This window comes from Kockovaella imperatae (assembly GCF_002102565.1).
Source record: "Kockovaella imperatae strain NRRL Y-17943 chromosome Unknown BD324scaffold_8, whole genome shotgun sequence".
NCBI classification, from domain to species: domain Eukaryota; kingdom Fungi; phylum Basidiomycota; class Tremellomycetes; order Tremellales; family Cuniculitremaceae; genus Kockovaella; species Kockovaella imperatae.
The window spans coordinates 457418-481138 of NW_019028948.1; the positions used below are offsets into that span (position 1 = coordinate 457418).

The window sequence follows — 23721 nt, forward strand, 5'->3', positions numbered from 1 at the left end:
TCAGGATTTCTTCGGACATCGGAATCTGGTGCAAAGTGCCCCGATCACAAAGCTTCTAGATATCGGGAGCAGTGGGAGTAGATCTCAACCTCGCTTCGTCTGTGGAGGTTCAAGAGGGGACGACGAGCTGTACCCTGACAATCTACTCTTAGACATCTGAGCCCCCATCGACATCCCTCGCTTGAGGAACAAATTTCTGGTGATCGAAGACCATCATGGAGGTGTCAGAGGTATCAAGGACCAAGCGTCTAGCTCAAGCGGGATCAAGTGTCATTTTCTGGTTTGTCGAATCATCTACGCCAACTTTTCTGTATTGACGCAGTACCCCCTCAGCTTCTTTCTCGTTGGCATCGTTTTCGGTTCGTTATCCATGCTTTACGATGAAGCCGCCCCCCTGATTGGCTGAAATGTATTCTGGTAGGCTTCGCAGCTCTCAAACCTATCTTGGTCGATTCAGGAGTCTACTCCGAATATTGCAATGGTCAAGAGAGGTGCAAGAAACAGGATACAAAGCTCAATCAGCTATTCATCATCGCTAGCAGCGTGAACAATGTAAGTCTTGTACCATTGGTCAAAGTCATATTCCCCAATCAGGGGGTTTCACTCGGCAGGGTGTATATGATTGCTAAAGGCCCCTCTACCCTAGATCGGCGCTCTACCTATGGGCACGTACCTTGATCGAGTGGGACCTCGCGCAGCTACATTGACGGGTGCTGTACTGTGTATGACAGGATCCATTCTCTTCTCACTGGGTATCGTGAAGCCATGTGAGTAGGGGTCCTCGCTTGAATTCAGCACACCTCAATAACTTTGCTCTTCGATTCGAAGCTGACTTCTTCGCAGACTTTGACTCATATATTGCGTACGTTGCTTCTCATCGTGCTGTCGATCCCACTCGCCCTTGCTCATCTTTCTCTGTATCTCTCTTTCAGTGGATTCGCCCTCCTTGGTCTCTGCTCCCCAGCCATCTTTCTCGCTCAATTTCACCGTGAGTAGATGCTGTTGCGGCTCTCGGGTCGCTCACTCCTGCTCAATCTCAGTGAGTAATACATTTCCCAGCCGATCAGGCCTCATCCTTGGGTCCATAACTGGCGCCTTCGATGCCAGTTCTTTGTCAATCTGCCTGTACAAAGTGGCCTACTTCCGATTCGGCGGTAAGACGAGCCTGTGAGAATGCTTCTGCTCAGCAATAAGATGGTTCTAATGGATCTCTCAGACGCGTCTTCTTCCTCTGCTATGCCGTTATTCCAGGCTTGTGAGCTGCCATCATCCGTCTGTCACCTTGTCTGCCGACCAACTAATCATCGGCCAAAGGCTCATCATCCAGCAACTCACATTCGGCCCAGCAGTCGCGTACGAGCGCCCTAACAGCAAAGTTGGAGACGATTCACTCCCCGATCAGCCCGTCCGACCGACTCTGCCCCCACCATCGGGCTCAGCAAGGGATCGCAAATTTCCAGCGAGACCTCCTCGCCGTCGAGCTTCCTCCTCCTTCTCTCGTATCTCGTACGACGTGCATGATGCTGCGAATGACGAAGACGTCAAGAACATCTTGGGCAAGGATGGGGAAGCTGACCCCATTGTAGGGGCTCTGTTCGGTCTCGGAGCGGGGAAGCAGGTATTAAGCAAGTGGTGGCTGTAAGTGTTAGCGGGGCAGGGTGGCGTGTCCATGGTCATCCACACAGAGCTGAAACTGGCGTGACTTACAGTGCGATGGAGTTCATGGTGATCGTTCATATGTGAGAATGAGAGATTCCGCGCTCAGAGCTCTTCTGATCGTCCCTCATAGGACCCGGATCAATTGGTACTTGACGACTGTCGGCTCACAATTGGTCTATTACACCGGGGACGAGGGTTTGGCGGACAAGCTTAACGACGGTGAGTATTGGGTCCTGTATTGTAGGATCGTCAGTGTCTGACCCTAATCACTCTTGTTCAGCTTTCATCTTCTTGCTCCCTCTTGCAGGCCTCGTCTGTGAGTTGTCGCTTGCCTGCAGATCCTTCTCTCACACAATCTTCCCTTAGCCATCCCGGCAATCGGCTACTTGCTCGACACACGTCCTTTAATCGTCACGGTCCTGGTCATGACGGTCATGGGAGTCTTGTTCGGAGGGCTCACACTTCTGCATGGCCCTGTGCCTCAACTCATTGGGCTTGGGATCTTGGTCGTCTTTAGACCCTTGTTCTACACTGCCATGTCGTGAGTAAGTGCATAGCAACATCGGATTAACATCAAAGGGATTATGGCGCCAAGGTCTTTGGATTTCAGACGTTTGGTACCGTGTATGGTGAGCATTGTCTGCCAAGGGTTGCTTGAACTAGTCTCATCTTCTCCGCAGGCCTCGGCATGACTCTATCTGGGGTTTTTGGTTTCGTTCTCACTCCGTTGGGTGAGTCTGCAAGTCTACGAATGAACCGTCTGACACCATATCAGACCTGCTCACGAAGGGCCCTCTTAACGGGTCGTACACTCCCGTCAATCTCACGTTGTTGATCCTAGGTCTGATATCTGGCCTCACCATGGCTTATGTCATCTGGTCTCATAGTCGTCAAGGTAGAATCATCTTGTCCGACAGCAGCGTCGTCAATAGACATACTGCAATCCAGGAAGAGGACGAGGACGGCAGTTGACGTTCGGGCAGGACACGATAGACTGTGAATGCATATAATGGGTGCCCTTTGCGATTAGTATACTACAACCTTGCTTCTTCTCATACATGATTCCTATCAGACGATGTCTACCTATCCGAGCCACGAATGAAGCACATTTTCACGATACGTGACGTCTTCTTCGCCTTGCTGAGTGGTCAGGATACGTTTGATCTTTAAGATTATTAGTATATTGGCACGACTGCCCTGCAAGGAGGGCACATGCTTGCTCACTTCTTCTGGTGGATTCAGCCCCAGCTTCTTTGCCCTCTCCCATCTCTGTAGCCTCGTCACGCCGATGAAAGGTCCGTAAGCTGATGTCATGTCGAAAATGCGGAGGACATCTGGGCAGGTTTGAAGCTCAATGCCAGACGAACGAGAAAGATAGCTCACGGTGTATCTCGTTATGCGTATCAGGGCCAGCATGGACTACACCATCATGTCAGCTATGAGCAAGTTTCGAATACCGCGAGTAAAGCTCACTCGGCTGCATCCCCCCCATTTCTCTGTGAGCATTTTTGATGACTCCAGCCCATTCCTTTGACTTTACGTCCAACTGTCTCTTTGATCCTGGTCTATCTTGAACGGTCGGCTGAGAATCGACAGCTTGAAGCGGGATAGCCATTTCACTGTCATCTCGATCGTCATCATCGCGGATAATGGACGATTCAGAGGCAGACGCCTTGAGAGAAGGGGATCGGGAAGTGGAAGGACCAGCAGTGGCTTTCGGTTTGGATTTGGTTCCACCTGGTTTACGCGTTTGGAATGCAAGCGGGGCCTGTATCTCATGAGTCTCGGCCGATCTCGATTAAATGCTAGCTCACCTGGGACATGCCTGCTTTAGCTTTGGTCGATCGCTTAGGAGGCATGGTGCACGATATAATTGGGAAGTGGTAGGACAGGGGAGAACTTGAAGCTGAATGGGACGATGGAATGTTGGAGAGCTTGATCCTGAGCCAGTCGGGATTCAGATTGAAGGATGATATCTCGATCTCTCGTCTAGAGATATACGAGGTGCACTGGGCACTGCAGAGGATGATTGGGGAAATGGAATGAGGATGGAGGATGAGTTGCTTAGGTCCAACTGAACCCGGAATCGTCATGTTCGGGGTGGCTCAACAGATGTCACGTGGCAAGATTACCCGATCAAGGAATATATAAGCTGGGGCGTGGCTACCTAATCAACCGGGGATTCAATGGTCAGCTCATCCCCTTACACAAAGCATGGTCGCGAGAGGAGATGGGTCAAGTCCAAGAGGTATAGATGGTATACCCAGCACTACTGTGAGTAAATGAGATCGACAATGGCAGCCATTCAACGAGAGATAAAACGCAGGTTCATAAGTCTGTAAATCACCTTGCAGGAGTCAGCGTTGAACCTGAATGCCCCCGTGCTGGACCCTAGAAGCGATCTAGGTGCTATTGAACGTCAGTAGAAATCCCTACGGTCAGGTTCACGTGCATGCACGTATAGCCCATCGATGTGAGAAGGGCAGCTTGACCCTTCTTGGCAGACCTTTTGACTCAACCCAACCTATCACCCGAGGTTATGTCTGACCATCCTGTGCCTAGGCCAATAAGGTCCCAGACCACTTGACACCAAGCATGAGTTTGTACTTCAACAATCCCGCTCCCGTGTAAGCTTTCTTTCCGCCAGGTCAACTACACTACTACAGAGGTCCAGGTAAGATTGTAGTACTAGCCTTGGGACTGAGTCCGCCCGCCACTTTCAATCCTTTTCTAGCTTAAATAATCGTGTAAAAATCAGTCGCGCTTAACAGGATCAACCAACCCATGAGCCATGTTCATTTCAACGCTGTACATCGTCGGTCTTCCGTCATCAACTGTTGCTGGCTGACCACCACCTCCTCGACGATTGAATAGAACTCTCCAGACCGCTCAGTCCGCCCTCGCTACAGCTGTCCTAGATCCAGGTCCTTACCGAACCTTTTTGTTCCCCCCCCCCGCCCCCCGGTACATCATCCAATCCAAGCTTGCTTCCTCCTCGGAAACACCCCTTAACGAATCAACATCCATCATGGTCTCCACTCCACAGGCTAGCCCCGGACATGGACACACACCAGATACGCCTTCTCCAAACATCTCACCTCTTCATCATCCAGCTCAACAAGCCAAGGTCCTTCCACAGCAGAAGCCTCTAGGAAATGCTCAGAGTGAGTTGAAGCACTGTTTGGATGAGCGGCAGGGTGGCAAAAATCTCACTGGGTGGGCGCTGCATGACTTTGCACTCTTCACTGAGGACACCTTGACGCTGCCTCTAATCTATCACGATGTCCTGAATAAAGCCAAAGGAAGTGACGCTGATGCTGCCCAGCCAATCACTTCCCAATGGGACAAGATCCCGCTCCAGGACTCGGTCAAAAGGCTCTCCTAGCGAAGAAGTTTGCTCGTGCAAAGTGAGTTCCGGGAGTCTGTCTCAGGCCTGATATTATACTCTGCTTTGTGCTGACTCCTTCCCGCAGCAGTAAACCAACCATTTCCCCTACCGACCAGATGCAGTCTCCCTGTACACAAAAGCTCTCGGAAGCCAAGCAGAGGCACTATGGAAAGTGAGTGGATGTCGAGCTCGAGACTGCGCGGACCAAGTGTTGATCATACCCCAAGGGGCAAACCCGCGTCGCTCGCTCAGTCCTTTGTGGCCATCCGTGAAAGCTCTGGAGCATCTTCAAATCCAGGAAGCAAAGCAGACTTTTGATTCAAACTCGCCCAGGAAAATGATACCCTGAAGGTGTAATAGTGGGTTCGCCCGCGTCAGCATGAGACTGAGGTTCCAGAACGTCAGTTCTAGTATACCCACCTTCACCTTTTGGGGCAAAAGACATTTGGCTATGGACTGATCCAGTACATTGTACATGTTTACCGATAGACACGACGTTTCAATTCCGAATCTTTTGGTTTCTTTGGAGTACTTTGGCTTCCTCCGACTCGCCTCAGCACCACCGACCGATAGCCAAGTCAGATCAATCTGGCAAAGGGGCCATCGTGACCTCTCATGTGGTCTGATAGGAAATTCCCTGTCCCTCATACCAGCACGAAGATGCATGTCTACGTTCAAGCTTGGCATGCCACCTCATACTTGCGCGATGACCTATTAGCGGGAAGCCTCAGATACCTGACCCATTGGCGGCTATTTACAGTCCAGTCACTAAAATTGAGGTCTGGAGCTGACATGCTGCGCGACCATCGAATATGACCCCCCTTTCTCATCTGGGAGGTCCCTTTTCCCACACCTAGCGAATCGTCATGGCTCATTGGCGACAACTGTGAATCCCTTGTAAGGTCGCTCATGTCTTCTTCAGGGAGCCATAGCGTGGGAATGCTCAACAAGAGTCCGAGAGCGGATTACCAGAGCAGAGGAATAGCCTGGCACTATGCTGCAGAAAGTCTTCTCCGCACAACTAACGCGGCCACACATACACGCCGCTAGATACCGCACTCAGCCTAGCCGTCATGGGAATCAGTAGCTTAACCTCCTTTTGACTCAAGTGAGCCATTCCCACGCAGCGTGACCTTGTTGTTGAGATCAAAAGAGGACTGGTATCGACAGGCCTTGATCACAAGTATAAGAAGTTGGTGTTGACCGGGTTCTGGAGGACATCATCCCATTCTTATCATCGTCTAGCACCCACAAAGTACAGAGAATAGACCAAGCCTGGCGCCAATATTCTACATCGACAAAACAAACAAAGAATGACAGTTTGGGGACGACGACGATGGCCAGGGCGTTGGAGCTCATGACCGAATGTGAGAGCTCGGCAAAGACGTTGAAAGATTCGACTGTGCGTAGCCGCGTGTTCGATATTGTTTCACAGGAATTAGGCAAGTCGAAGGTGTCCGTCCAGGCCTATCTGGATAGGATCCAAGACGAGAGCGATGTCAAGAATACTGTCTCAAGAGCTGCGCAAAGCATTGACTCGATTGTCACGGATCAATCTGGAACGGTCAGCGGCAATGACTCGGAAGTCCTGAAAGAGATCTATGGCAAGAACTACGAGGTCCTGACGGCCAGTAAATGAGAGACCGGAGCTTCTGGCGCTGTCAAGCGAGGTAGCAGAGGCCGAGACCAAGGCGGAGCATTCAGAGAAGTAAGAGTTGGCAGAGGAGACTTTCTTACCAGAGACAACAGTATGCATCTGATCACAGACAGCAAGTGGGCCCCTGATCCGTCTGTGTCATCTAGGTATGGTCGATGTTATGTACTCTGCCCCAACGAGCTTGATCACCCCGCAGCGACCGTTCGGTCTTCACACGAGGGCTCCAACATTCCCCTATCTCTCTCTGTGTCTCTCCCTTTCTATCTGTGTGTCAGCGTTGAAAAATGCTCATGGCTGCTGGCACCCTTTCCCTTTCACGGAAGAAGGCAAGTGTCCCACATAGAGGTACTGGGGTGACGCCCACCGGAAGTAGAGGCGTGGCAGGCAGACTCCGAGACAGGGGTGGGAGTATCTTCGATGTTGCAACAGCCGATCCTTTGTCGCGAGAACGATACGCCTACTCTCCCCTACCTATCCTCTCCTCCTGCCGCGGTTCTCATCCCTCCCCTCGCCTCCATCCTGTCCTTTCTCCGAAGTCCCACATGATCAGTGGAGGTTATGAGGGAAGAAATATATAAATTCGCGACATCCAAAGACACATACCAGTCATCAACAAGTACCTGATACTCAGCTGACCAGTTGACGCCAAGATACACAAGCATGTCGTCAAAACGAGCCGAAACTGACACATTTGACGCCTCGACAAGCATGACGTTCAACGCAGCCGTGAAGAGCTTCGAGTCGTGCCTCAGGATCGCTGGTACCATCCATGATGACGCCACCAAGCGCACTATTACTGACGATAGTGAACTCGGCCGTGGGTCTGCGGAGAGAAATCTTGACATGTATATTCACGGACAACACACCCGGCAGGAGTTGGTCAAGATCATCGGGAGGAGTTCCAAGACTCTCAAAACCCATGCTGAATCTCGAAGGGCCAAGCTGACCGAAGGGGACGGTGATCGAGACAAGCTGGATGAGATTATAGGAGAGATCAATCCCGTGGTCGTGGCTGCGTCTGAATCTGTGAGTCCTGAGAGGAACAAAAGGAAGCCTGGCATCGGTCCTGTCACTGACCAGGACAACATCAGGCCACCACATCGTGATTGTGAGAGGCGCCTGGGGAAGAGGAGGGCCAAACACACGAGGAGCTGGCGGCGTGAGGTCCGTCAGACCCACCGGGCGACGTTTAGGCGGACTAGATTTAGCGATGTAGAATGCTGGCAAATGCATCGGATCGCGTGAGATAACTCGCTTCCGTTAGAGAGAGATTCAAGATTCCTTTTGAAAGACAAGTCGCCTGTGACAGATGATTTTCGAAGATTTCATCCGCTTGCGAGAGAAGCGTGACCAGGTAAGAGCGTTAGGAAAACATTTGCCTCGGAATGGCACTCCACCGATGGGCGTGTCGTGTCAGTTCAGTCGACATGCATTGCCGACAGATAATTCAACTGTTTCACCAAAGAATTTTCTAGCTGCTGAGATGGGTCTTGAAGAAGCTCGCGACTCCCGACCAGGCATCACTGTAGGTCTTTCGTCCTTCCTCGCTTTCGAGCTATGATTCAAGTCAGTAAGCTAAATTGTGAAGCGATACGAAGAGTTTAGCAACCCACGTCAGCCCTGGCAGCTGTCCACCCATGAGCACTGTTGGGGAACTCGGTCAACTTGTTCTTTCCAGGCAATTTCTTCTCCATTCCTTCGTAAATGGCTTTCATCTAGATGGCTCAGTCAATGCTTGTTGGATCGCGACCAGAGCTCAGCGACTCACGATTTCGGCATCTTCATTCTTCGAAGGCTGGAGAAGGACAGGGATGTCGATCTTTTCCACATCGTCCTTGGCTGTCATACTAGAACACGATGCTCAGTAAGAATTGGCCGCAAGATTTGAGATGATAACTCACGATGGGTGGTTGCCGGCAAGTGCAGAGGCCTGATTGAGCTCCTTGGCCAACACAGCGGCCTTCCATCCCCAGCACAGACCGACGAGACCAATCTTGTCTTGTCCGGCAGCCTTGATGGCCGTGATGACTTTTGATACCTGCTCAGACTGAGATGATGTAGATCCTGGGAATCTTGAAAAGTATTCTTGTCGCTTCTGATTGCCCCTACATGAAATTGTGAGCTGTGAACAAGAATTTCACTTGAGACTCACTCTTCTGAGCCGCTATACCATTCCGGCTTCACATACTCTCCCATCAAGAGATCAGGTACATAGACTCTGAACCCCTGAGATGCGAGGAGATCTGCAGCTGATGAAGAGTTTAAGCCAGATCGGAAACTCTATCATCACCCACCTTGGAGAGTCTGTGGGGCCATTCCGAAGACATCGTAGAGAATAAAAATGGCCTCTTTGGCGTCTTTAGGACCCGTGATGTAAGTCTTGATGTCACAGAACTGAGTCTCTTCTCCTTTGTTGGTGTACTTTGCCTCGACGGGAGGAAGGTTACAGCAGGCAGATGTAGATGCTGCAAAGATTGTTAGCCTTCGATCAGATGGAGGCGGTTGTTCGATTTATGTCAGGTGCGAGGGTGTAGCAGGGCACGAGCGGTCTCGGTACTCACAGTCAGTCATTGTATCCACGAGAGTGTGATTGGGCTGTTTTGAGAGCGTTCTATGAATCGAATTCTTCTGATGTGGAGCGAAACGTAGTGCCATATATATCTGTTGAGACCCCGGTTAACTCTTGACGTAAGGACAGAACATCGGAGGTGACCGATACCGAGCTCCTTCATGGGGCATTGTGGCACATCGGCCGAGGATGGACACACCGTTGTCTATGCATGGCATCGAACCCGAAGATGATCACGCTCAGGATAGGGTAAGAGATCATGGACGATCGCCCTACGGTCATGTGACATGGAAGACTGGACTTCGTCACCATGTGTCCGGAGCGGTTTCAGGAAGGGACGAAGGCTTACCTGTCGTCGACTGCTGAGGTCCAACGGCGCCAGGGAGTCAGTCACATTTACGTCTTTTCTAGCTGGGTACCGCAAACCGAAGCAATCAAGTGGGGCGTTCTGGAGTGAAGGTTAGGATGGCCGATACAAGCCGTGACTCCGCCTACACAATAAGATGTCTCTCTATCTAGGAATGAGATTCAGCCTCAATCTGATGCCCTCGGTGAACCAACTTCATTTGATCCTGGGACAGTAATTTATACGGCGCTGGACTGGCGAAGAATGTTCCTATGAGATGAGAAGCTCTGCTCGAAATCAAAGAGCTCGATGCGTGCTCTGTGCCGAGACTCAGCACTCAGCACCCCAGCCCTTGTGCAAAAGTGCCACAGACTACATACAAGGCAGAATTCCAGGCGGGCCTCGCGCCAATGCAGCCATCCTATGTTTCTGTGGAGAGAGAGGGAGTGTATGGTTCACTCAAGCAGCACTTGCAGGTGCTCTAGCCATGTTACCGGATTGGTCTATGGTTTCTAGGTCTTCAACAGGAGGAAGGGTGGAGGTCAGTTTCGAAAATCATTCGCGGTTTCTACAGTCGATCATTCTGACATATACTCATCCCAGGCTCTGTACATCTTAGATCGCGGTCGCATCTGCTACGAAAGGAACCGAGCCGACGGGACGCTCTATCCGAGAGAAGAGGACCATTGACGAGCGCTGGCATTCAGGACACCCTACAGGTCAATATTCCTTTCTATCGTTCGAGTTCATCATGTCATCCGCTCTGCGTTTTGGAATCGCACCAGCCGTGACAGCTACAACAGCGCCGCCGTGAGTCGCATGAGCAGGCTCGAGGAACGCCAGACATGATCTCCATCACCTATTCAGTCCATACTGATGGCTTGTGATCAGAATACCCAAAGCTCGAGAATGGGCGACGTCATATCTCGCCTCGAATCCCGAGTTGCCCCTCCTCGACCTGTCTCAAGGTGTACCAGGTGACCCACCGGACGAGACCGTCCTGGCAGCATTAGCCAAAGCATCGTCAGATCCTCGGTCTGCAAAGTATGGCTCTATTCTCGGAGAAATCGAGCTGAGAGAGGCTCTAGCAGAGGAATTCAATGTCCAGTACGGAGTGGGATCAAGCAGTAGCTCGTCAGGCCGCAAGAGCTCGAAATTGTCAGCACAAGACATTGGCATCACTACAGGCTGTAACATGGCCTTCCTCGTTCTCGTTATGGCTTTGTGTCCTCCTTCAACATCCTCTGTCTTGCTTCCTCTGCCAGCGTACTTTAATCACTCGATGGTGATGACCATGCAATCTGTCAAACCGCTCTATATCCCTTGCGAACCAGAGAGCGGGTTCAGACCATCGATTTCGGCAGCTCGTGACCATCTGGAGACGGCAAAGGGGCAATCTGAGGGGAGCACCAGGCCCCGTATGATCTGCCTAGTCACGCCGAACAACCCGACCGGAGCAGTGTATTCCCCTCGAGAGTTGGAAGATTGGTATGACCTGGCCAAAGAATTCGAAGTAGCTCTTGTGCTGGACGAGACATATCGAGATTTTGTGGATGGCCCTCCTCACCATCTATTCGATCGAGAGGACTGGCGAGAGACATTGGTGTCGTTGGGCAGCTTCAGCAGTAGGTTCGGCTCCTTGTATCAGCCGGGCCCGCTGAACACCCAACCCTCAGAGGGTTACAGGATACCCGGACATCGTCTAGGAAGTATCGTAGCTTCTCCCGATCTTCTCCGCCATCTCGCTACTGTCTGTGATTGTATGCAGGTGAGTAACAAGAGGCGCACTGTGACCCCATCCTAAATCCTTAATATGCAGATATGTGCACCCCGTCCGCCGCAGATCGCATTGGCCTCCCTCCTGCCATCTCTCCGTGTCTCTCTCACAGCTTCCAGCGTAGCGCTACAATCTCGTCACAGACTTTTCACAGAGATCATCACCTCAATCCCGGGATGGCAAGTCGTTTCGCAGGGTGGATTCTATGCCTACGTCGCCTTTCCAGAGGACTACAAAACTGCTTCCTCTGCTCTTGGTAGGAAGCGGAAGAGCTTGGGCAGTGAAGACGTTGCAAAGGTGCTTTCGCTACAGTGTGGAGTTTTGACGCTACCTGGGTCCTTCTTTTGCCCGAGTGGAGAAGAGCTGGAGGCGCTGGAAGGAGCTGGTACAGAACAATTGAGAGAGGACAAGTGGTTGAGGTGAGCGAATACGCAGTGTCCGAAGCGATCATCCCTCACGCCCTGGTCTTCTCAGATTCGCAATCGCTAATGTGGATGATGAGGCAGTGAGACAGCTTGGGCCGAGATTGCATAAGATGAACGGTATCATGGGTTTCGGGGAGGAGGTGGTGGTGGTGGACGATTGACTGTCGACACGGTCAGGGGAGACATGGACAAGCGAACAGTAGAAGTACATCCAGGATCGACAGAAGACGTGAGGCGACAGTGTCATCATGACTCTGTGGGCTGCTCTGTATTACCAGCTGTTGCTTCAGCTTGAGCCTGCTTCTCTAGCATGCGCCTGCGTTAAAATATGGTCAACATTGCCTTACACATAGACACGACGTCTTGCAACTCACCTTCTGGCCTCCAGGATCATCTTCTCTTTCCGTTGCCTTAGATCCATCTCCCTCTTCTCCTTGGTATCTTCCCATTTCCCCCCTGTGCTCGATTGCCTCTGCGAAGCCTCCTGCACAGGGCCCGCTTGACCACTAGCATCTTCATCTCCCACATGCTCCCTCTCTTTACCCTTCCGAGTCGGGAGTTGAGAAGAGAGTCCGTACCGTTCTATGAGGGATTGTTGAGGCTTTGAGCTAGCGTCGGATTTGCTCTGGGCAGACGATGGAACCGGTTGGGTAGAGGAGGGAGGCAGTAGTGAAGACGGGACCTCGAAGCTGGCTGGAGGCTGAAAGAAGCCGAGTAGAGTGAGCAGTCTGAGCAGAGGCAAACAGACAAAGGTGCAAAAATCCAAGGCGACTCACGTTCGGTAAGAATCCTCGTTCAAGTATCTCTTCAGAAGTCGCTTGGGCCGACCTGGTCTTTGATAGACTGTAGATGATATTAGGCGCTGGGATGTCTGGAAAGGCCGACTTGACCGTCTCAACCTGGGGTTTCATGTAAGCTCACGCATCCTATCAAAACTCGAGCTCACCATGGACAAGTTGACACCTCGGATACCAGTATTCGGAGTGCTCGATGCTGCACCCTCGCACGATCAGTGAGAGCTCGCAAGAAACGAATCATGAAGTAGTCGCAATGGGGACGATCCGCTCATACGAATGACTGACGATGTGCCAAGACACTCACCTCGCTTCGAGAACCACCTTACTAGAAGGTACAGCGTTCCAATGACCAACACAGACGTAATGATATCACTCCAAGGGAGGGCCATGATGCAATGTGATGAACGTCCGTGAACGAGTAGAGTGTCAAAGAGTCGATCGAGCCTTAAGGAAGCCTGGTGTCACCGGACAAGGTCCCTCCTTGAGCAGCTACAGGACGGTTCTCGCAAGTTCGAATAGCTTCTGTCTTGAACTCGTGTCTATGTCGATGCTGAATAGGAGGAATCAAATGGTTAAATCAGGATTCGGGGAATGAGCTCGACCTTTCTCCGAGGTTGTATTTTGACTTCATCTGATCCTCCTGATCGCAGCGAGATATATTCTAGGTTTGCACACGCGCAGTGACTGAGAAGCTACTGACAGATTCATGAGTGAGAGGAGTAACGTCAGGACCCTCTGATGACTTCTGTACCGAGTGCTGGTCATGCAGGCTCCTCACAGCGCTGTATCATTCGCGTGTCTCGGTGATACGCTGGCTCTCCCTGTCAGGTCTACTTCTCTCGTTTAGTCTCGAGATGGGATCTGATACGTAGCATGCATTGCGGTATGAGTATGCCATGAATACAAGTGGTTGGAGGGGATGCTCTGTTGAGACCCATCAACATAATGGACCACTGCAATGTCCACACAATCTCGGCGCTCTCCCTATCCGTTTCCCAAGATCAACTCTACAATGACGTACATGTTTGCAAGCACGATAATGGCAAACATGACGTACCCCAATACAGTGACCCACATTGGACTGGCATATGACTTTGTCCTTCGTACAGAGTCTAATCGAGGGACAGTAGCGGTGCCGTCAGATACGGCACGTTCCAGCGATTCACTGCCTTCAACTTCGCTCCCAATGATGCAATCGCTATCCTGTCGCGCACCTGCTGCGGGTCTTCGTATGGTAGAAGATGAATGAATGGAGCTCGCTGATCCGCTTGGTGAAAGTGTTTGTCTGAGAGCTGTGTTACGCGAAGGTCCAGCAGAGCTACTGGGTTCGACAGGAAGATCAAAGTTGGAATCCGAGCATGAAGGCGTCTCGACCGCTGTAGGTGAGATGTTCTCCTCGAATTCTGGGCCTTCAACCGTCATAAGGTCCTTGCGGGAGCAGAGATAGACCAATGGTAAGATGGCCGTCGGAAGAATGATCGAGAGGATGACTTGAGATGCGACGAGCATCGCATTGATGCCGTTGTTACCGATCGCAGCAGCGACAATGACCGACGGGATGACACCGATGAGTCGAGTGACTGCACGTCGCACCACGGGCTGCGGGATAGGTCAGTTTCCATCTGGTTCAATCAATTATCATGACTCACAGATGTCTTCCATTCTAAGAACCCCTCTGATACGACCTGGCCAGCGAGCGTAGCCGTGATGGATGCGCTTTGACCAGCCTGTCGCAGAGAATCAATCTTCCGGCCTGAAAACAGTTGCCGAACCACTCACGCAAAGCAAAGCGAGCGCAAAAATGATTCCAGACGCCGAGCCAAGATAGTTCACAAGCAGCGTGTGAGCACCTTGAAGACTAGAGTCCCCGCCCCGGTCGTTTCCGTAATAGAAGGCAGCCCCAGCCACGATGAGAATGGCAGAATTGATGATCATGGCGAAACCCATGAGACTTGCAGCAGTATCAATCTGAGTAGCGGGTAAGCTTGCTTTCAAAGGCCAGCGAGACCTTGTGACCTCACCTGGAAATGACAGAGATGAAGATCGACCCAGTTGATCCGATCAAAAGCTTTCAATTCCCGCTCGTATTCCTTCATCCGCATGTCAAAATCCGCATCTTTGGCTTCTTCCGTGTCTCGCGCCGAACGACCAACTTGGGTAGCGTCAGGTCGAGGCGATGAAGATGGACGACTTGGTCCAGCAAGCCCATCTAGGCCATCAGACAACTCAATCTCAGTCCTCTCGTTAGTCGACGTCTGAGTGTTTGCTCGCTTGAAGAGGGACGGTAGCTTGTACGTCCATCGAGTTTGTCGAGTCGGGGCGATGGGTAGCAGTCCAAGACGATCGACAGTGGCAAGCGATGTGCCGAGATAGAGTGCGTGGGGCATGACAGTGGCTACATTTAGTTATCAGTCCCACGTCAAGACGGCATGTCAAATAGACGACTGACCTCCGATGATACCAACACCGGTGTAGAGCGCTCCTGGCTGGAACAAAGTCTGAAAGACAGTGTAAGTGATGAGACCAGGGCATGCACATGCACTAGTGCTCACCTTTGACGGGACATATCCGAGAAAGACTTGTCCCCAGTCTGGCTTGACGAGGTGAAGTAGGACAAGATAGCTTGCAAAGACGCATAGGACCTGTGACGGGTCAGCCTGAAAAAGGTCGCCAGACTTCTCTCGTTTATAGCTCACCAAGGAGACAATGACGATTTCGAAAAAGACCATGCCTTGGCGCCCAGAATCAGACTTGAAGAATAGCAGTACGAGCAGAGTGTCCGAGGCTGTGATGAGGACACCGGCGTACAGAGGGAGCTTGGGGAATAATCTGAGGCGAGTCAGACGTGAGCAGAAATTCAGAAAGCCGCGAATGGACAGACGATTCCATGCTCAGGAGGTGATGTCTCGCTCCGCTCCCACTCACAAATTCAAAGCGATGGCGGTTCCCAAAAGCTCCGCTAAGTCCGTAGCGATGATAGCCAGCTCTGCACATCCATAGAGGAAATAAAGACATGCTCTAAGCCATCGTTTCCACCTGGGCCACTTTGCTTCCCATCGTAGGAATAATTGACGGGTTTGAGCAGGAAGAGAAGAGGATGTGACGGCACCTAGTCGAACGCAAAGAAGTTGAAGAACTGAAGCGCAAGGTATCAGCAAGACTCCAAGTGGGAATTGAGAATGGGAGGGCTGGGAAGCGTGTCACTCACCCACGGCTATGAGCCCTGCGAGTAGGACAATGAAGAGAAGCTTGTAGCCATAGTCTGCACCTGCTTGAAGATCGGTAGCCCAGTTACCGGGGTCGATAAAGCCGCATGCGATCTGTATGGACCAACAGCGGGGTAGTAGAGGAACAGTTGATAGGAGAATGAGATGATGGAAAGGGAGTGCGATCCGGACCGGAGCACCAGCAATGACAAGTAGGTGGAGTTCAGCAGCGAAAGAATGAATAAATGTCAGTTGAGGGGTCACAGCTGTTATTCCCTCGAGAGATGCTGCAGATAACTCACAACCAGGCCAGGACCGAGAAAGTGAGCATGACTGAATGTGCACAGGTCAGCTCGAAGGTCGCGTCAAACGCCCCGCTCAAGTTGGGGCCGACAGCTTTACGTACCGTTTGAAAAACGTCCAGACGTCTTGACTCTTGACTGTGGAAGGCATGACGCTGCTTATCCTCTTAATCTCAGCGAACCAGCGGTATAAGATCAATTGCAGCTGTTGAGGACAAAAGCTAAAACACTGTCCAGAGCGCCTCGGATAGTCCGTCGCCTGTCGTCGTCGTCGTTGATCTCTCGTTTGGGATGAATGGTACGATCGAACAAGTGTTTACCGTAATGGATTAGATCCGGCGGCCATTTAGAGTAAAAAACCCATTAGGGGAAAAAAACGTGCTCATCGTCGCCAATCTATTGCTGGACTGGGGTAATGTATTCTTGGACATCTCAGCCAGGCTCAGCGTAGGCGCCTGGATCAGAGAGCCTGAGCCCGTCGAGGCTGCAGGAGCATTTCAGTAGCTGAACCGGTCCATCAAAAGCACGCATGGCATGCGCATTCTAACGTCATCTATAATAATTGCAAGATTACCCCATAGCACATACGACTACTCCTGGACAACCTTGTCCTCGACCAACTGAGTCTCCACGACCTTGTTTTTCCCAGGAAGGATCATGGACGGAGGAAGGTGATCTACAGGTTCAAGCAAGGAAGCAGCGGATGATCGAGCATTTTGTTTGAGGAACATGCTGGTAGGTAGGTAGGTAGGTAGGTAGGTAGGTAGGTAGGTAGGTAGGAACGTCAGATTCCCATTGAGCTATGCTGGACCGCCTCGACTCACTCCATGATGACCAAAGCAGCCATCGTCTCAACGATGGGGATGGCTCTCGGTAAGACACATGGATCATGTCGGCCTTTGGTCTCGAGAACACCGGTGGATCCATCGTATTTGGCAGTGTTCTGTTGTTGAGAAATGGTAGCTGGGGGTTTGAATCCGACCCTATTCGCCACGAGCCGTCAGCAAGTTGTTGGTCTTGGCAAGTGGGGCAGCGGATCGAGTTTCGATTCCTCTTCACTGAAAGGCCCCACGCTTGGGACCCACCTGAAGTATACATCCTCTCCATTCGAGATGCCCCCTTGTGAGCCTCCGCTCCAGTTCGTTGACGTCCTCAATCTCTTTTGACCCGTCCGTGCATCTACACCATCCACAAACGGGTCATTATGTTGACTTCCGAGGAATTGTGTACCTCTGAACCCTGAACCGATCTCAAAGGCTTTGGTGGAAGGGATACTCAACATGGCATGAGCCAGGACAGCTTCGAGTTTGTCAAAGGCAGGTTCACCGAGACCCAAAGGGCAGTTTCGAATCACACAGATGATCGTCCCTCCCAAAGAGTCTTCTCGTGATTTGGCTGATCGGATGGCCTATAGGGGAAAGGTCAACGTTCTTCTAGGCCTTGCTTGCTTTGCAAACCAATTCGTCTGTGACTCCTAGGCACCGACCCACTCACATCGGCAATTTTGTCACTTGTCTCGCGATGAGGACATCTCGTCAACTCCTTATCCACCTGTTCTCTCGTTGTGGTTCTCAACAATTCTACGAATTCCTTTCCCAAAACTTCATCCTCTCCCTGGGCAAATGGAAGTTCCACTTTGCCCACGCTAGCGACAAAAGCGACAATTTCCACTCCGGCAGCTTCCTTGAGATATTTTTCAGCAATGGCTCCAGCGGCCACTCGTCCAATCGTCTCTCTTGCAGATGCTCTTCCTCCACCTGAAGACGCTTTGATACCGTACTTCGCAAGGTAGGTGTAATCAGCGTGCGACGGTCGAGGATACAGATCAGTCTCGGCGTAATCGTGTGGTCTTTGATCTTTGTTATGCACCAAAAGACCGATGGGTGTACCGAGCGTGACGTTGTGTTCTGTACCGCTTTGCAAATGAACAGTGTCGAATTCGGATCGCTGGAAAAACCGTCGACACAGTCAGTCTCAAGTAATTGGGCACTTTTCGTCGGCCACCAGAGGGAAAAAGGGGTAGCGAGGCTCACCGCGGTAGTCAGATCACTCTGACCTGGTCTTCTCCTGGACAATTGTACTTGAATATCCTCCTCGGTCAACTTGAGTCCCTTCGTAGTAGAACGTCAGTCCTGCTTCCACTCCAACTCGTGACATCACACTCACAGGTGGACATCCGTCAATGATACATCCGACCGATTTGCAATGACTTTCACCATAAGTATGGACGCGGAAAAGGTCTCCAAAAGTCGACATGATGTGTAGATGATTGCTCTATCAGTCCCCTGGGAGCAATACGATGTAGATGGTATGGGTGAGCTGCCTGGACCATTCGAAATGTCGAAATAATCGGACTCGATCCGACCCGCGGAAGCAAAAAAGTCGGGGCGAGATCCTTACAATGCACTTACTGCATCCTACCCTTGCATCCTACCATCGACACACAGGAAGGAAGAAGAGAGACTGCAATACAAGTCTCTCAGCTTACCTGGACTCTCCTACTAGTGCTCTTGTATCATGGCCAGACCCGGCCAAAATGCGGCTCGTAAACGACGAGCAGCCCAAGCTGTCGATTCATCCTTCGAATCGGATGCTGCAGGTTCTGGGTCGGAGGATGAGGACGGTGGAGGAGGGCATGGCATAGAGCCGTACAAGGGCAGCCAAGTGCTACCAGTAGCGATGATCGATGAGGATTGGGATGGGGAAATCTTGGATGGAGCGACGTATCTGGGAGTAGCGAGGTGAGTCCTGTGCGTGATCAGGGATTCGGTATTGCTTTCGAGAAATACGAGGGTCGCTGGACTCAATGAGTCGCGATGCCATCAGCTACTCTTGAGACTCCATGATACTTGAACGCTGCCGTTTGAACCCCCTGTACGGACTCATGCTGACGTTCTGCTTTCAGTCGAGACAATGCCAAGCTGCCGAATTTTACTCGAGCGGCCTACGTATCAGCTCCCGTCGCTGCTGTCGTTGACCATCCGGAGCGCACGGAAGCGGGTCCATCGATACAACGTCATCCGGCTCTACCAAGAGAATCTTGGGAAGTCCTCTTTCCCATCCATTTTGTGAACTACAAGAAAGTGAGGTCGTCTCGTTTGCGCTATCTGTAAGCCGGTTTTCCGTTGGCTAACCCGTTCACTCTCTCTCAGCATATTCTCTCATCCTGGCCTCCGTCTCCTCTGCCTCCTTATGCATCCGACTACCCACCGATACCAAATACCATGGATAGGGCGGATCTCATGGGATTCATCAATGGGTATCCTCGAGCTCGAAAGAAAAGAGAACAACCGCCAGACGAAGAGGAGATGTTCAACCTTCCAGTGAGGTCTAACTCGGCGGGACTGAGTGCAACGTCCGAGCTGGAACCTGAGACCTCTAGACATAGAAAGAGAGATCCGACAGTGTCCATCTTGAGCCGTTTCAGTAATGTGAGTTGGACTTGTCTACTTTCCGAAAAAAAGAAGTACATCGTTTGCTGACTGTTTGTGCCAGAGTCAGATGATCGCCGCTTTACGTCGGATAGCGGCGGTCATTCAGTTCAAGCTCGACAATGTGACGCCGACTCTCCAGCTGCCAGTCATTCCAGAACAATACACCACCTTGCTTCCGACGCAACCCGCTTCATCGGATTCGGATTCGGATTCAGATACAGACTCTGATTCGTCCTCCGATTTGGATACCTCGCCCTCAACGTCACCTCCGGCCGTAAAGCAGGCTGCCGTGAGCAATGGTCACTATCCGACCACAACGCCTAGGCCCAGTGCGGTTGCCAATCCACTCCCATCCCATCTTTCAAAATGGATCTTTGCTCTCCTTCTTGTGATCGATAATCAAATATCAGGCGAAGAGACATATCAACTCCGAGAACTAGCACGCATATTGATCAAAGTCGCAGCTTGGCGATGGATAGAAGGCGTAACAACCGGCGAAGTAAAGGATGGTCATGTGTTTGGTCAAGGCAGGAAAGATAGACTCCAGGCCATGCCGTTGCACGGAGTATCATCGTCTTCGAAACAGCGGTTGTTCGATACTCTTGCCAATGACGATCCGTCAGCTGATGAGTCAGATGGGAGCGATGAGACCTCTGTAGATGGCGTTTTGACTCGTTGTTGGATCCTTGTATATGCCATTGCGGCTGGATGGAGTCAACGGGATCTGTTGGATGATCTCAGAGGGACATTTACGTAGGTGTCCAAGGCGACAGGCAGAACAGTATCTGTAGTCAGCTGGATGGCTTGGTTCTGTGTTTCAGGAACTCTTCAATGCTTATTCAACATGTAACAACGGTGTATGTAACCTTACAGCTGATCCATGTCATCGATCGACCACAATGTGAACTTCGCCACGCCGGATTCTCCGCGTACGCGGACCACTTCTCCCCACTCCGGCCCGGTCGATGCACCCCATACTGTTATTGCCTCCTACGTGCACTTTGTCGAGTCATTGCTCGCAAGGGTCCTTATGGATCAATCCTCTCCAGTCTCCTGAACACGCAGCTTACGGCCTAACGCTCTCATGGTGCATCTCGCACAATCAGTCATGGCGGCCACGATAGCCGGGACCTTGTCTCAGCAGAGCACGACATCTATGCCTCAAGCTAATATCCCAGATGACACAGGTCTATCTGGGTGGCTCCGATACGCTCAAGTCTCACCATCATCAAGCATGGTATCGTGTAATGTGCCACGATCTCTGTACATGATTGGCGATTCTGATACATCGTCTCCGCTCTTCACTGCAGGCATTGAGCTTCAAACGGCATTTCGATCCCTGTTCAGTGTGGAGCTCACGGTGGTAAATACCGATCCACCACCCATTGAGAATGCGTCTCGAGTGATCGTTGGGACGATTGACGCCTACACCTCTCGATTTGGTCCTCTGGGCAACTCGACGCCATTGCTTGACGATGGCTTCTTTCTCTCCCTCAGTGATTCGCTGAACCTCATCATCGGGTTCAACGAGCGAGCAGCGCTATACGGAACCTACGAGTACCTCTCTCGCCTGTCCATGGGGAATCTTTCCGGTGTGGAGATAGTTCAGAATCCCACTCAACCCATTCGATATGTCAACCAATGGGACAATCTAGATGGAAGTATAGAAAGAGGATACGGTGGATCTTCCATCTTCTTTTCGAACGGCACGGTGGTCGAGGATCTGTCCCGAGTGAAAGCTTACGGTCGACTCCTCTCGAGCGTCCGATTCAACGGTCTCATCGTGAACAACGTCAATGCTCAGCCGGGTATCCTGAGCTCTGCGAATATACAAGGTCTCACGCGGATAGCCGATACCCTCAGACCATACGGTATACAGATAGGTATCTCGGTCAACTTTGCGAGTCCTCGATCTCTCGGAGGCCTCTCTACCTTCGATCCCCTCGATCATGGCGTCATCTCATGGTGGAACGACAAAATGGATGCAATATATAGGTCCATACCTGATTTCATCGGACTCGTCGTCAAAGCCAACAGCGAAGGGCAACCTGGTCCATTGACTTACAATCGAACCTTTGCAGACGGTGCCAACATGTTCGCTCGAGCTCTGAAGCCCCATGGTGGTATTTGCATGTTTAGAGCTTTCGTGTATACTTCTGTGCCCTGGTCAAACATCCGAGCAGACCGAGCGAAACAGGCGGTAGAATTCTTCGCGGGTCTCGATGGACAGTTTGACGACAATGTGGTCGTTCAGATCAAGCATGGTCCGATCGATTTTCAAGTCGATGAACCTCCGAGCCCGCTATTCTCACAGTTGACAAAGACGAATATGGCGTTTGAGATTCAAGTCAGTCAAGAGTACACAGGTCAACAGAGTCATTTCGTTTACCTCGCTCCGCTGTGGAAGAAAGTGTTGGAATTTGATATGCAAGTCGACGACATGCCTTCATCCTTGGTCAGGGATCTCGTCAGTGGAAGCATCACCCGAAGACCGCTTGGAGGTTTCGCAGTGGTGGTGAATGTCGGATCGAATGATACGTGGTTAGGGTCTCATTTGGCCATGATCAACCTTTATGCCAGTGGGAGACTCGCTTGGGACGCGTCACAATCGGCCGAGACGATCGCCGAAGATTGGATACGCCTCACATGGGGTTCCGGGTCGAGATGGGTGCAGACTCTTCGTGACATGGCAATGGACTCTTGGGAGGCGTATCGGAATTATACGGGTGTGCTTGGAACACTATCGCCAAACGACGCATATACTCACTACGGACCCAATCCTGATACTGTGGATGGTCCCGCCGGGTCGAGATGGTTCAGAGCGACTGCCACTGGCGTAGGGATGGATCGAACCGTCCGTACTGGAACCGGCTTTTCAGGTCAATATCCGCCTCGCTTGGCAAACATGCTCGAATCTATCGATACGACCCCAGAAGATTTAATCCTTTTCTTCCATCATCTACCATACACACATCGATTGACATCGTCCGCAGGTGGTCAGACAGTCATTCAGACCATATACGATGCCCATTATGCCGGTGCAGATCGAATACACCAATTTGTGAATCAGTGGCGTTTACTCGGAAGGGCAACAAACGGAACGCAAGGTGGTGGTGGCACTTCAGGTGGCACAGCTGCTGGTGGTGGTGGTGGCGTCGTTCGATCCAGTCAGATGGTCGACGAAAACAGGTACACATCTGTGCTGAGTCAGTTGGAATACCAAGCGGGTCATGCGATCGTCTGGCGAGATGCCATGGTCAAGTGGTATTTGAACAAGTCAGGTATTGCAGATGAGGTGGATCGATCGGATGGATCGTACAAGATCGAAGCGACCAGTATGGCGTCTATTCCAAGCGGGTCCTATATTCCTTATACTGTCAAACCATGGTTCACCTCGAGTTCCGGGAAAGCCATGGTACTCGGTTCCAACGGGACAGGGTCACTCTACACATTACTGGATTCCATACCTGATGGGATCTATGATGTCAGTGTCAACTACTTTGATCTGTCTACCGGTATTTCGAATTGGCAGCTCTATCTCGGTCCGATGGGAACGGAAATGGCTGGACAATGGATGGGCAATACCGAATTTACACACAGTCACGTCTCTTCGCCATACTTGGATGGTCATTCCGCCACTCGAAAGACGTTCAGAGGGATAAGGATCAAGCGAGGGGACACGTTGAAGATCAGTGGCCAGTCGGGAGCCAGTGGAGCTAAGGGAGACCCTGCACCGATAGATTATGTCTTGTTAAGTCCCGTCGAAGCTAATAATGCAGTGACTGACTGATTGCCTGATTGCCTGACGGACTGACTGACTGACTGAATGATTCCCGTAATTGACATAAAATGCTTCAGGCACGCGTGCGCGCGAAGAAGGGAATAAAAATGATAATCAAAAAAAAAATGTCGACAATTTTTAGCAAACACCGCGAGTCTGTGGGCTTCAAAGCTGAGGGGGGTGGGGAGGGCTATCATATAGAGTTGTAGCCCTTTTTGTCACTCCCGCAGATGTTCTGGACGTGTATGTCGGGGCTGGGTGGGTGGACATGGGTTATGAGCCATCCAAACGCGTGCAGTGCATCACAGAGAATCGTCCAAACCCCCTTACCACAGGAACCCGTCGATCGATCACCGGTCCAAAGAGCCTTCTGGGGTGTC

At 51.4% G+C, this 23721-nt stretch overlaps 10 protein-coding genes across 10 annotated transcripts; 5 read left to right on the forward strand and 5 right to left on the reverse strand.

The window, feature by feature from the left end:
* The first annotated feature begins 1 nt into the window (after nt 1).
* Nucleotides 2–2654, forward strand: BD324DRAFT_628638 (major facilitator superfamily domain-containing protein). The gene is made up of 16 exons (XM_022016131.1): nt 2–280; nt 334–359; nt 422–552; nt 647–767; nt 844–862; nt 933–988; nt 1041–1167; nt 1217–1255; nt 1315–1638; nt 1710–1739; nt 1790–1878; nt 1940–1975; nt 2026–2200; nt 2239–2288; nt 2340–2390; nt 2435–2654. Exons 1-16 carry the CDS (start codon nt 216–218, stop codon nt 2629–2631), a joined length of 1536 nt encoding a protein of 511 aa, XP_021870485.1. The 5' UTR covers nt 2–215; the 3' UTR covers nt 2632–2654.
* Nucleotides 2655–2742: 88 nt separating this feature from the next.
* BD324DRAFT_651623 (DNA polymerase delta, subunit 4-domain-containing protein) lies at nt 2743–3518 on the reverse strand (the record flags this gene model as incomplete). Its single annotated transcript, XM_022018363.1, has 5 exons — nt 2743–2823; nt 2884–2993; nt 3043–3078; nt 3133–3427; nt 3474–3518. 5 exons carry the CDS (start codon nt 3516–3518, stop codon nt 2743–2745), a joined length of 567 nt encoding a protein of 188 aa, XP_021870486.1.
* Nucleotides 3519–4800: 1282 nt separating this feature from the next.
* On the forward strand, nt 4801–5746 carry BD324DRAFT_628652 (hypothetical protein). The gene is made up of 4 exons (XM_022016132.1): nt 4801–5066; nt 5133–5219; nt 5275–5406; nt 5445–5746. The coding sequence occupies exons 1-3, from the start codon at nt 4999–5001 to the stop codon at nt 5363–5365; spliced, it is 246 nt and encodes an 81-aa protein (XP_021870487.1). The 5' UTR covers nt 4801–4998; the 3' UTR covers nt 5366–5406; nt 5445–5746.
* Nucleotides 5747–7047: 1301 nt separating this feature from the next.
* BD324DRAFT_492879 (hypothetical protein) lies at nt 7048–8076 on the forward strand. Its single transcript, XM_022012936.1, has one exon. The coding sequence runs from the start codon at nt 7365–7367 to the stop codon at nt 7947–7949; it is 585 nt and encodes a 194-aa protein (XP_021870488.1). The 5' UTR covers nt 7048–7364; the 3' UTR covers nt 7950–8076.
* A 5-nt stretch (nt 8077–8081) lies between these two features.
* On the reverse strand, nt 8082–9398 carry BD324DRAFT_628666 (Alpha/Beta hydrolase protein). The gene is made up of 7 exons (XM_022016133.1): nt 9266–9398; nt 8999–9169; nt 8857–8953; nt 8606–8809; nt 8473–8551; nt 8318–8419; nt 8082–8259 (listed from the first exon to the last, which is right to left on the reverse strand). Exons 1-7 carry the CDS (start codon nt 9357–9359, stop codon nt 8176–8178), a joined length of 831 nt encoding a protein of 276 aa, XP_021870489.1. The 5' UTR covers nt 9360–9398; the 3' UTR covers nt 8082–8175.
* A 601-nt stretch (nt 9399–9999) lies between these two features.
* Nucleotides 10000–12217, forward strand: BD324DRAFT_628676 (pyridoxal phosphate-dependent transferase). The gene is made up of 6 exons (XM_022016134.1): nt 10000–10160; nt 10223–10429; nt 10511–11244; nt 11296–11387; nt 11439–11815; nt 11871–12217. The coding sequence occupies exons 2-6, from the start codon at nt 10371–10373 to the stop codon at nt 11980–11982; spliced, it is 1374 nt and encodes a 457-aa protein (XP_021870490.1). The 5' UTR covers nt 10000–10160; nt 10223–10370; the 3' UTR covers nt 11983–12217.
* Nucleotides 11958–13216, reverse strand: BD324DRAFT_492952 (hypothetical protein). The gene is made up of 5 exons (XM_022012937.1): nt 12923–13216; nt 12768–12814; nt 12598–12720; nt 12196–12521; nt 11958–12137 (listed from the first exon to the last, which is right to left on the reverse strand). Exons 1-5 carry the CDS (start codon nt 13005–13007, stop codon nt 12068–12070), a joined length of 651 nt encoding a protein of 216 aa, XP_021870491.1. The 5' UTR covers nt 13008–13216; the 3' UTR covers nt 11958–12067.
* A 10-nt stretch (nt 13217–13226) lies between these two features.
* On the reverse strand, nt 13227–16433 carry BD324DRAFT_628678 (natural resistance-associated macrophage protein-domain-containing protein). Its single transcript, XM_022016135.1, has 11 exons — nt 16231–16433; nt 16127–16157; nt 15827–15938; nt 15544–15754; nt 15315–15447; nt 15171–15260; nt 15068–15116; nt 14640–15013; nt 14398–14586; nt 14268–14345; nt 13227–14217 (listed from the first exon to the last, which is right to left on the reverse strand). The coding sequence occupies exons 1-11, from the start codon at nt 16275–16277 to the stop codon at nt 13603–13605; spliced, it is 1929 nt and encodes a 642-aa protein (XP_021870492.1). The 5' UTR covers nt 16278–16433; the 3' UTR covers nt 13227–13602.
* Nucleotides 16434–16620: 187 nt separating this feature from the next.
* On the reverse strand, nt 16621–18479 carry BD324DRAFT_628681 (chorismate synthase). Its single transcript, XM_022016136.1, has 6 exons — nt 18293–18479; nt 18160–18237; nt 17621–18073; nt 17212–17534; nt 16951–17109; nt 16621–16858 (listed from the first exon to the last, which is right to left on the reverse strand). The coding sequence occupies exons 1-6, from the start codon at nt 18380–18382 to the stop codon at nt 16717–16719; spliced, it is 1245 nt and encodes a 414-aa protein (XP_021870493.1). The 5' UTR covers nt 18383–18479; the 3' UTR covers nt 16621–16716.
* BD324DRAFT_656826 (glycoside hydrolase superfamily) lies at nt 18480–23350 on the forward strand (the record flags this gene model as incomplete). Its single annotated transcript, XM_022018848.1, has 5 exons — nt 18480–18867; nt 19032–19209; nt 19279–19557; nt 19622–20313; nt 20626–23350. The coding sequence occupies exons 1-5, from the start codon at nt 18644–18646 to the stop codon at nt 23348–23350; spliced, it is 4098 nt and encodes a 1365-aa protein (XP_021870494.1). The 5' UTR covers nt 18480–18643.
* Between the last annotated feature and the right edge of the window lie 371 nt (nt 23351–23721).

Coding starts and splice junctions, on each gene's coding strand:
- BD324DRAFT_628638 (XM_022016131.1), top strand. CDS start 216: ATGGAGGTGTCAGAGGTATCAAGGACCAAGCGTCTAGCTCAAGCGGGA. Junction 1,740..1,789: donor TTCATGGTGATCGTTCATAT/GTGAGAATGAGA, acceptor CGTCCCTCATAG/GACCCGGATCAATTGGTACT. Junction 2,391..2,434: donor TTTCGTTCTCACTCCGTTGG/GTGAGTCTGCAA, acceptor ACACCATATCAG/ACCTGCTCACGAAGGGCCCT.
- BD324DRAFT_628652 (XM_022016132.1), top strand. CDS start 4,999: ATGGGACAAGATCCCGCTCCAGGACTCGGTCAAAAGGCTCTCCTAGCG. Junction 5,067..5,132: donor AAGAAGTTTGCTCGTGCAAA/GTGAGTTCCGGG, acceptor TCCTTCCCGCAG/CAGTAAACCAACCATTTCCC. Junction 5,220..5,274: donor AAGCAGAGGCACTATGGAAA/GTGAGTGGATGT, acceptor TCATACCCCAAG/GGGCAAACCCGCGTCGCTCG.
- BD324DRAFT_492879 (XM_022012936.1), top strand. CDS start 7,365: ATGTCGTCAAAACGAGCCGAAACTGACACATTTGACGCCTCGACAAGC.
- BD324DRAFT_628666 (XM_022016133.1), bottom strand. CDS start 9,359: ATGGCACTACGTTTCGCTCCACATCAGAAGAATTCGATTCATAGAACG. Junction 8,552..8,605: donor CTTGCCGGCAACCACCCATC/GTGAGTTATCAT, acceptor ATCGTGTTCTAG/TATGACAGCCAAGGACGATG. Junction 8,260..8,317: donor GGACAGCTGCCAGGGCTGAC/GTGGGTTGCTAA, acceptor CTTGAATCATAG/CTCGAAAGCGAGGAAGGACG.
- BD324DRAFT_628676 (XM_022016134.1), top strand. CDS start 10,371: ATGTCATCCGCTCTGCGTTTTGGAATCGCACCAGCCGTGACAGCTACA. Junction 10,430..10,510: donor ACAGCTACAACAGCGCCGCC/GTGAGTCGCATG, acceptor GCTTGTGATCAG/AATACCCAAAGCTCGAGAAT. Junction 11,245..11,295: donor GTCGTTGGGCAGCTTCAGCA/GTAGGTTCGGCT, acceptor CCCAACCCTCAG/AGGGTTACAGGATACCCGGA.
- BD324DRAFT_492952 (XM_022012937.1), bottom strand. CDS start 13,007: ATGGCCCTCCCTTGGAGTGATATCATTACGTCTGTGTTGGTCATTGGA. Junction 12,721..12,767: donor GAGGTGTCAACTTGTCCATG/GTGAGCTCGAGT, acceptor ATGAAACCCCAG/GTTGAGACGGTCAAGTCGGC. Junction 12,138..12,195: donor ATGATCCTGGAGGCCAGAAG/GTGAGTTGCAAG, acceptor ATTTTAACGCAG/GCGCATGCTAGAGAAGCAGG.
- BD324DRAFT_628678 (XM_022016135.1), bottom strand. CDS start 16,277: ATGCCTTCCACAGTCAAGAGTCAAGACGTCTGGACGTTTTTCAAACG. Junction 14,587..14,639: donor TTCATCTCTGTCATTTCCAG/GTGAGGTCACAA, acceptor CCCGCTACTCAG/ATTGATACTGCTGCAAGTCT. Junction 14,346..14,397: donor TTGCGCTCGCTTTGCTTTGC/GTGAGTGGTTCG, acceptor TCTCTGCGACAG/GCTGGTCAAAGCGCATCCAT.
- BD324DRAFT_628681 (XM_022016136.1), bottom strand. CDS start 18,382: ATGTCGACTTTTGGAGACCTTTTCCGCGTCCATACTTATGGTGAAAGT. Junction 18,074..18,159: donor AGAGTGATCTGACTACCGCG/GTGAGCCTCGCT, acceptor CGGTTTTTCCAG/CGATCCGAATTCGACACTGT. Junction 16,859..16,950: donor GCTGCTTTGGTCATCATGGA/GTGAGTCGAGGC, acceptor CCTACCTACCAG/CATGTTCCTCAAACAAAATG.